Here is a 9,134-nt window from a genome sequence, read left to right on the forward strand (position 1 = left end):
CTAGCGATGCAGGCTCTGAGCTCTGAGCTCTTACCTTGATCAGAAGTTGCTGCATTATGAGATGTTGCATGGTCTTGAATCCATACTCTGCGACTGTCCATTGTCTTTGAACTATCTCAAATGATTTAGGATTTCCATGTACTCATACTTTAAACTTGAATCCAAGACGTGTCTCCTTTATCAAAATAGATCATATACTCACGGTACTTCAATTCGTCTTCACCTCTTGGTTCTCTATACTTAATAATTCATGGCATCTACCATCCATGACAACCGAGACTTATTCTGGCTTTCACATCATCACTGTCCCTTCGTAGATGACCTGTACGCAAGTAGATACAATATTTGTTGCACTCAATTCATATATTTTCTACTAGATGAATCGTATGTAACAGTTCAACTAATAGATCAAGCTGTCGAGAAAATGTGGATGATATATCATGAACCTCAAGGTCGCTGGTAGGGTGTTGAGGAAATGTGGATGATGTATCATGTACCTCAAGGTTGCTGACAAGGGTTGCAAGCGGGATCCCATGAAAGTCCTGCTTCTAGTTTATTTTGTCATTTTATAAGACGGCTACTAAAAAGTCAACCTCTTCAAACTGTTGAATGTTGTACAGTATTTTTTTCTGAATCAATATCGGAGTATTGCTCTAGACTACTCCCTCTCTCACAGTTTATTAGGCGTCCGCGTACCCCTAGGTCTCAAATTTGATCAAGTTAGTATTAATTATATGTTATAAAAATTATATCATTAGAAAGTTTAGATGTTCTATTTTCTAATAATATAATTTTTGTATTATATAATTTAAATTATATAGGTCAAATTAGCGACCTAGGGATACGGGGAACACTAGTAAACTGAGATGGAGGGAGTAGGTTTTAATCGTCACTCTCTAAACTAGGTTTTACTTCGCCTTCCCCTCCTACAATTTGGTGTGATAACCTCGGCGCTGCCTACTTAGTCGCAGATCTTGTTTTTCACACTCAAACTAAACATGTAGAATTAGATTTGCATTTGTTCGTTAAAAAGTCTCCTAAACGACAACTTCTTGTATGAAAAAAAAGCTTCGACCAACAAATTGCATCTATCTTCACAAAGAGCTCAGCAGTTCGCTTCTATTTAATACTACATGACAAAGCTCATTGTTTCATGCTCACCTTTCTTAGGACTATCAAGCCTTCTCGAATTAGGTCTATGAGTACGAAGGCCTCTCGAATTTTTTCTAGGGTAAAAACTTTGAAGTGTTGCTAACTTTACAATTTAGAAGTTGCATTTGGAAGTGTTGCTGACTTTACATTTAGGTTGCGGCAAAATGACAAAATAAACTAGAAGCGGGACTTTCGCAAGCCCTACTTAGTTCACGAGTGTCTAGCAACCTTGCGACATGTTATAAAAGGGAATGAAGGGAGTATATGATATATGATACTCCCTCCATTTCATATTAGTTGTAGAGATATGTGCGAATGCTGGAGTGGAGGGGGGGGGGTTATTTCTTTAGTATTTCTTTGTCGTACATTTTATAGAAAAATATCATTTGACTTGGGGCCTCTTTCGTTCACATGATCCTAAAATTGAATGTCATGGCAATACGAAAACCTACAATAAATAAAGCCACAGAGATATGGAATAGATATGGCTAGATTGCATCACACGGAAAAGCACAAGAATTTTCCTTAGAGATTAGATATTTGACATATGGAATAGATATGACAAGAATTTTAATTTTGAAACTTTAACCTTGCAAATCGAAAAGTGTATTTGGCACAAATATCTTCTTCATTTACTCTTTTCAACATCCAAGATTCTCCTTTTGTAGAAGCAAGTTTACCAGGCCAAAAGGGGAACCATTCTCTGCCATAAACCCCACCCCACGGAAGGGAGGGAGGGATCCTCACCCAACCCTCCTCGCCTCCTCTTCACGGTTGGGGTTTAACTCCCCCACTAAATTCGTGACCCGTCCTTGCCCTCCGATTCCATTTCCATCCACTCTTCGGTTGGTACTAATTCGCGGCGGCGAGGCGGCGCGTGTCGATAGAAGCCGAGCCGAGCCGCAATGCCGACGGCGACGCCGGCGCCGACGCCCAAGGCGGTGATCCACCAGCGGTACGGCGCCAAGGCCGTCTACAGGGCGGAGGAGGTGCGGGAGGCCGTCCACGGCGCCTGCCCCGGCCTCGCGCTGCCGCAGACCACCAGGTGCGTCTACCGCGGACACCTCGAACTCGCCGGGGTGCTCAGCGTCGCCACCCCGGGGACCTTCCTCAGGAAGAAGGACGCCGAGCAGGCCGCAGCGCAGATGGCCATCGACAAGGTATTTATTTGCTACGATTTTTGGGCTTGTGGCGGCGCGCGTGCGATTCTGGTTGCTGTTACCTATGTTTACCGGGTTAGGTTTCGAAAATCTGCTACACCCGGTGCCTCGTTTACTTCTCTTGTATTTTTCTTCCCAATGGGTATGGGTATGGGGATGGGAGGGGATTTGGTGTTCAACCAATCCCCTCAAATATCCTTCCCCAAAAATACACTAGTATGATGGAGATTTTTTTTTTATTTAGGCAAAAAATGTGGGGATGGGAGGGGATATCTAGAGATTTTTTCGTTCAAAACCGGACAAGTAAACCAACTAGTGGAGATTTTCCGGGATACGAAATAATCCCCTTTAAATACCTTACAAGTAAACTAGGCCTAACGGTGTTTTAGGTTAAGAGGTGTGTGCAACATCATTAGTAGGCGGTGATTCCAGGCAGTAAAATTTGTGGTCTAATCTGAAAAGGGGAACAAGGGCCAGTTGTACTTCTCTAGATTCAGTTGTTTCTTAGAGGCATGAAGTGCCCCCATTTTGTTTGGGCATCAACGGCATCTTGCATTGCAGAACCGAAAATCCGGCTTATGAATTCAGCAACTCAGTTTGGAGAATTTTACCTAGTTCCTTTGCATAGATGGGTTAGCTGGCTATTTGGCATTTATATACCATTGTTTCATGATGGGATATTATTTACCAATGCTGATCACCACTTGTTTTTGTATTGTAGCTTGGTATACAGGCCACAGCGAATATTCCCAGTACACCTCAAGAAGCTTGGGAGGAACTTACTGGTCGTATATCTTACTTTTTTGCAGACGAGGTCCGTAGTCTTTGCCTGATCTTGGTATTTTTCTCGTCAAAATTCAGGAACACCGCTGCTCTGTCAATTAACTATTGAATTGGGATCCTACAGTTTGATGGCTGGATTGGCTCTGTTGTTGTAGTGCGTAATTAATAGCTATTGCTGTTCTATTTGTATGAGTCAAGAATAAGGGCCTTTATTGAAGGGATATCTGATTCATGGTTATCTGCAAACACACTGTCAATTTTTTTTTGTTCAGCTCTTTCATGTTCGTCTTTTGCAGTCTCCACCTGCTCTGCAACAATTTCCTGTCATGTTCTAACACATGTTTTCATATGATTATCTAGATATAGGTCCCAAATCTGATCCCCCCCCCTATGAATTTTAGATGTTATCTGAAGTAGGTGTTTATTTATCCGTCATATCTTTCGTTTCAATTATTCAATTTGCTTTTGTTCCAGTCTACCTATTCTAACATGGCCATACTTCTATAATTCATTTCAGAACTTCCCCACATCATCTCATCCTCTTGTTGGACACTTGTGTGTGGCGCTCAGAAGAAACGGGGACCTCCTTGGAAGAATACCTATTTCAGCTATTGTTACGTGCGATGTGAAGGTCCATACGTTGTGTAAAATTATTGACCCTAAGGCAGAATTTGATCCTCTCTTAGTTTTGTCAATGATCTATAATGCTACCAAACAATCTCCTGGTGTGTCTGTTAGTAACAGTAACTTCTGGGTTGAGAGTCAAAGGCCTTATTCCCCTGAGGCTGTTGATCAGGCTCTTCAGCGCTGGTCTGGTATTTCAGATCCCATTAGAGTAGAAGCAGTTCTTGTTCCTTGTGTGATGGAGGATGAACCTAAGGTGGTAAGCCTTAATGTGTCGGAGAATGAACATTATATGGTTGATATAGCATCAAAGCTCTCTGCCACTGATTCCTCCCATGTCCTCGTCTCAAGGTCAGTAATAGGCATTGATTGCTGAAGCCTTGGCTTCTTAGCCTTTACAATAATTTGGTTGTGCTGACAATTTAAAGCATTTGTCTTACTGCAGAACAGTTGGCAAAACGTCCTCTGAGATAAGGTTTTATTTCCCAGCTCCAGATGTACAGTTCGTTTCTGATTTATCCAGCAATGTGGTTGGTTGTCGTGGAGATGGTAATATGAATTGTGTAATAAATAAGCGGGCTTCCTACATTTCTGGTCAAACTATTTATGGAGATGCAATATTGGCAAATGTTGGATACACAAGGAGAGATACAGAACTTCAAACTGAAAATGTCACTCTATGCACCTATTACAGGTACCAGCTTATTCACTGTTTCACTGATGCTGATGTGTTTGCAGCAAGAATGTACTCTTGAATCTGTGATACAACAACTAAAAGTCTATAGGGAATTATCATCTAGCTGTAGATACTGGTCATTTGCTCTGCTTGTCTCTGTTGTGATACTTATCGTCATTTTTTGGGACTGTTTTTCTCTGTTATTTGATAGGGACTAATCTTTCTCACCTTAGTTTCTATTTGATTTCTGTAACATGCTTTTGGATCCTCAGGATTCTTCTGGGCAAATTGCCTGATGGAATTTATAAGATCTCCAAGGACTCAATCCTTGTGGCGGAGCTTCCATACGTTTATTCTCGTACTAGTTGGAAAGGCCCCTCTCCAAGAGATCTCATCTGTTCATTCTGTCGCCTCCAGAGGCTATCAGAGCCACATTTCACTGTCAATAGGGTACGTGCATCCTGTAATGCCCTAGGATCAGCTGTGTGCTCTGAAGAGACAGGGTCGCCAAAAACTGCTGCAAAGAATCAGTGTGCAAATGATGGCAGGATTGACAAGGAAAACCCAGATGTGTTCAAATGCTATGTCAAAATTTATTCGAAGAAGCGTGAACTTTTACTAGAGTATTCTACAGATGATAAGTGGAGCAAGGAATCTGATGCTCTTCAGAATTCTGCATTGAAGGTCTTGATTTGGTTCAATCGTTATTTCAAGCAACTGAACATGCATGTGGAGAAGCTATATCTTCCTGAGAGCACTGATGGCTTCACGGTGTATCCAAATATTTTTCTGCAAGAATTTGCAATGTGCTTATCTGTCTATGGCAAGACCAGTGGTGGTGACTCAAGAACGTGCAACACAGATGGACTGTTTTATATGGATACATCACATCAGCAGCTTGAAAACAGTGCATTTTTAACAGACATTGATGGCCAAGATTCTGGTGTTTTTCCATCCCATGGATCGTTAACTTGCATAAGCTATACTGTCAACTTGTTTACGAAGGATAAAAGAAAGAAATATCTCCTAGAAGTCAATAATGAGTTTGAATTTGAGATAGGGGCTGGAGCTGTTAGGAATCAGCTTGAATCATGTGTAACTCAGCTATCAGTTGATCAAAGTGCATGCTTTGTGGATGAACTGTCTGATAGGGATTTGATCCTGGCTGCAGCCAGTGAGCTGTCACCTGACCTTTCCAAGATATCTAGAGGTGAGCTACTAATATCAGTAGCTCAGTCTGATAGTTTTCTATAATTGTTCAATCGGGCTTTAACATTATTCCCATATTTTATACATTCTTGCAGACAGCTGCGTCTTGGAGTTCTCTGTAAAGGTTTTGCAAGTAACTGAACCTTTGGAAGATAGAATGGAGAAGGCCTTGTTCAATCCTCCTTTATCTAAACAAAGGGTTGAATTTGCTGTTCGGCATATCAACCAGCTGCATGCTACAACACTGGTGCATTTTCTTCTCATTCCTGTTTTCTATTTGTATAATGTATTGGTTTTCACTGTCAAAGCTCTATTTTTCAGGTTGATTTTGGCTGTGGATCTGGTAGTCTTCTTGACTCACTGTTAGAGCATCCAACAACCCTTGAAAAGATTGTTGGTGTTGATATTTCTCGGAAAGGTCTTACAAGGGCGGCAAAGGTACATTAACATAGTCTAATAATTGCTCACCATCAGTATATCCTTTGAACCATTTTTATTTTCTAGTTATTGATGTATGGATGTGTTTCACCTCTGTCCGAATTTGCAGAGCCTTCATCAGAAGCTTAGCAAGAAATCCTTGACGCAGACTAGTGTTCCAACCGCTGTGCTTTATCATGGATCAGTGACAGATTTTGATTCTCGCATATATGGGTTTGACATTGGCACCTGTCTTGAGGTAGCTGAGTACTCCTTTTGAACTGTTTGTTATCTCTGCATTTGGTTTTATTGCAAAAAGATGTGACACTTGGTTTTGTTCTAGTGTTATTCTAGGTATGATTTGTTAGTTCCTGATGTGGATTTGGTCTAGAATTACTATAGGACTCACTGTGTGAGTTAGTTCCTGATGTGTAAGATGACTTACCTGGAGGATGCACATTCTAACAACCTATGTTACAGAAATGTCTTGGCACGATTGTGATTCAAGCTGTGTGAATTTGGTAGCTCTGTATGGTGGTCCATTGAAATGCTCACATGGTTTCCTTTTGTACTTTTCTGGGGTGTTGGTTTTGTTTAGGAACTTTTTTACACTGACATATGTAAAACTGCAGGTGATTGAGCACGTGGAGGAGGATGAAGCAAGTTTGTTCGGCAGCGTCGTCTTGAGTTCATTCTGTCCGGCGGTGCTCATTGTTTCCACACCCAACTACGAATACAACCCTATCCTCCAGAGGTCAGCTATGCCCAACAAGGAAGAGGAGCCAGAAGAAAATGCCGGACCTTGCAAGTTCCGCAACCATGACCACAAGTTTGAGTGGACAAGGGCCCAGTTCCAGCACTGGGCTACTGGCCTGGCAGCGAGCCACAGCTACAGCGTGGAGTTCAGTGGCGTTGGCGGCTCGGGCGAGGAACCTGGCTACGCTTCCCAGATTGCTGTCTTCAGAAGAATGGCACGAGATCAAGACGAATCATCCCAGAAAGAGGATGAACCGCTTCAACCATATGAGGTTCTCTGGGAATGGGCTAACGCGTCGATACCGTCTAACTGAGTTTTGGTGTAGGAAATACACCTGACTCCTCGCCGTGCTCCCTAGATGAGACTGGTTATTGCTAACTTGTCAGCCTGAAACTCCACGCAGGCTGTGTCGTTGGGTATTTAGCGTGTCAATGAACAATCCTCGGTTGTGTTAAACCAAATAGTTATGGTAACTCCGAACTGATCCATTGCGATGGTTTTAATCTGTGTAAAATCTGAATATCGCGTCGCGAGCAAAGTGACTTGTCTGTTGCAGCGTGCTTTTTCATGAACATAGCCATAGTGGCTCTTTACACAAGACGACCAGATATTCGTATGTTAACAAATTACGATTATCGTGAACACAAAAGTAGCAGGCCAAAGACATCGCTCCAGTGTGTTGCCTCTTCTGGCTATCTTGGCATCCAAATAAATCGAGGATTAGTTTGGGCAAACATAAGAACCATGTGCAAAATAGAGGATTGGTTTGAAATGCTGTAAAAAAAAATGTCTCATTTGCGTTCGACGAGTAAATTTCAATTGAGAGTTTATTAGATTCGCAATGATTTCCGAAAGCAATGAATAGAAGAAGGGAGACCACACACATTTGTACTGCTGGAGTGTATGCTACAGCCCATGAAGAGAATCAGCCCATCGAACCAGACGTCCATTTGCCAGCCTTAAGAAGAAAAAAAAGAGTTGTCCATTCGGTCGTAGCCGTCGATAGTGCCAAAAGAGATGCCTTTGCATCTCAGCCGTTGAAACTACCGAAAGCAGACACCGTAATAGATTAAATAGGCGAGGTGAGGACGGTGGAAACAGAGACAAGAGAGCAAGATGGCAGCGGCGCGATCGCCTGCTGCATTGGGGTGCTGGGGGTGGCGGCGAGCACCACCGCTCTCGACCTCTCATCATGCACTTCAACAACACAATAAAGAAGAGTAAGCAGGAGGTGGAGGCAGCGTGGCAGGAGCTTCGCCAGGCCAAGGAGAAGAACTGAAGAAGCCGGCGGCGGGAAGGGGAGGAACTAAAGAAGTAGACGGGAGGAGTTGCTGTGTTAGCATCCATGTAGTACTACTAGGCACGAGGAGGAGAAGGTTAGCCTGGATGGGAAGGTGGTGCCTCAGAAGGACACCTTTCGATACTTGGGGTCAATCCTGCACAAGGATGGGGATATTGATAAAGATGTGAACCACCGGATCAAAGCCGGATGGATGAAGTGGCGCCAAGATTCTGGCATTCTTTGTGATAAGAGAGTGTCACAAAAGCTAAAAGGCAAGTTCTATAGGACGGCGGGTCGACCCGCAATGTTGTATGGCGCTGAGTGTTGGCTGACTAAAAGGCGGCATGTTCAACAGTTAGGTGTGGCGAATATGCGCATGTTGAGATAGATGTGTGGCCACACGAGGAAGGACCGAGTCCGGAATGATGATATACCAGATAGAGTTGGGGTAGCACCGATTGCAGAGAAGCTTGTCCAACATCGTCTACGATGGTTTGGGCATATTCAGCGCAGGTCTCCAAAAGCTCCAGTGCATAGTGGACTGTTAAAGCGTGCTAATAATGTCAAGAGAGGACGGGGTAGACCACACTTACATGGGAGGAGTCCGTAAAAAGAGATTTAAAAGACCGGAGTATCACCAAAAAAAACTAGCCATGAAAAGAGCCGCACGGAAACCAGAAACATGAGTTGGTTACGAGATCTTATGGGTTTCATCTCTAGCCTACCACAACGTGTTTAGGAATAAAGATTTTGTTGTTGTTGAATTTGCTGTTAAAACTGTCGAATGCTGTTGAAGCCTTGTGATTCCGTGGGATGGGAAGGTATTTGTTTGTTCCGAGACAAGTACCAATAGAGAAATGCAACTTGTTTGGAGATGGAAGTTTCGAATTGTTTTCGGAAAGATTGTGTACAATTTTTAATTCAAAGTATTTTTGCAACAAAAGAAAAGAAATAATTGCAGTACTCCAATGAGCCCTCGCACTCTGTCCTTCTGAAGTCAAAAACTTTGAGGTACCGCGGCGGAAAAAGATCGCTACGCTCGCCCGCCACCCGGTGGTCGGCGCCGCCGTCTCC

At 43.0% G+C, this 9,134-nt stretch overlaps 1 protein-coding gene across 1 annotated transcript; it reads left to right on the plus strand.

Annotated features, from left to right (window-relative positions):
* The first annotated feature begins 2,057 nt into the window (after positions 1-2,057).
* On the plus strand, positions 2,058-7,351 carry LOC124678099 (small RNA 2'-O-methyltransferase). Its single transcript, XM_047214027.1, has 9 exons — positions 2,058-2,312; positions 3,034-3,126; positions 3,613-4,070; positions 4,165-4,413; positions 4,668-5,605; positions 5,700-5,851; positions 5,926-6,042; positions 6,152-6,280; positions 6,654-7,351. The coding sequence occupies exons 1-9, from the start codon at positions 2,058-2,060 to the stop codon at positions 7,089-7,091; spliced, it is 2,829 nt and encodes a 942-aa protein (XP_047069983.1). The 3' UTR covers positions 7,092-7,351.
* The last annotated feature ends 1,783 nt before the right edge of the window (positions 7,352-9,134 follow it).

The sequence above is a fragment of the Lolium rigidum genome, chromosome 7 (genome assembly GCF_022539505.1).
Source record: "Lolium rigidum isolate FL_2022 chromosome 7, APGP_CSIRO_Lrig_0.1, whole genome shotgun sequence".
In the NCBI taxonomy this organism is placed as follows: Eukaryota; Viridiplantae; Streptophyta; class Magnoliopsida; order Poales; family Poaceae; genus Lolium; species Lolium rigidum.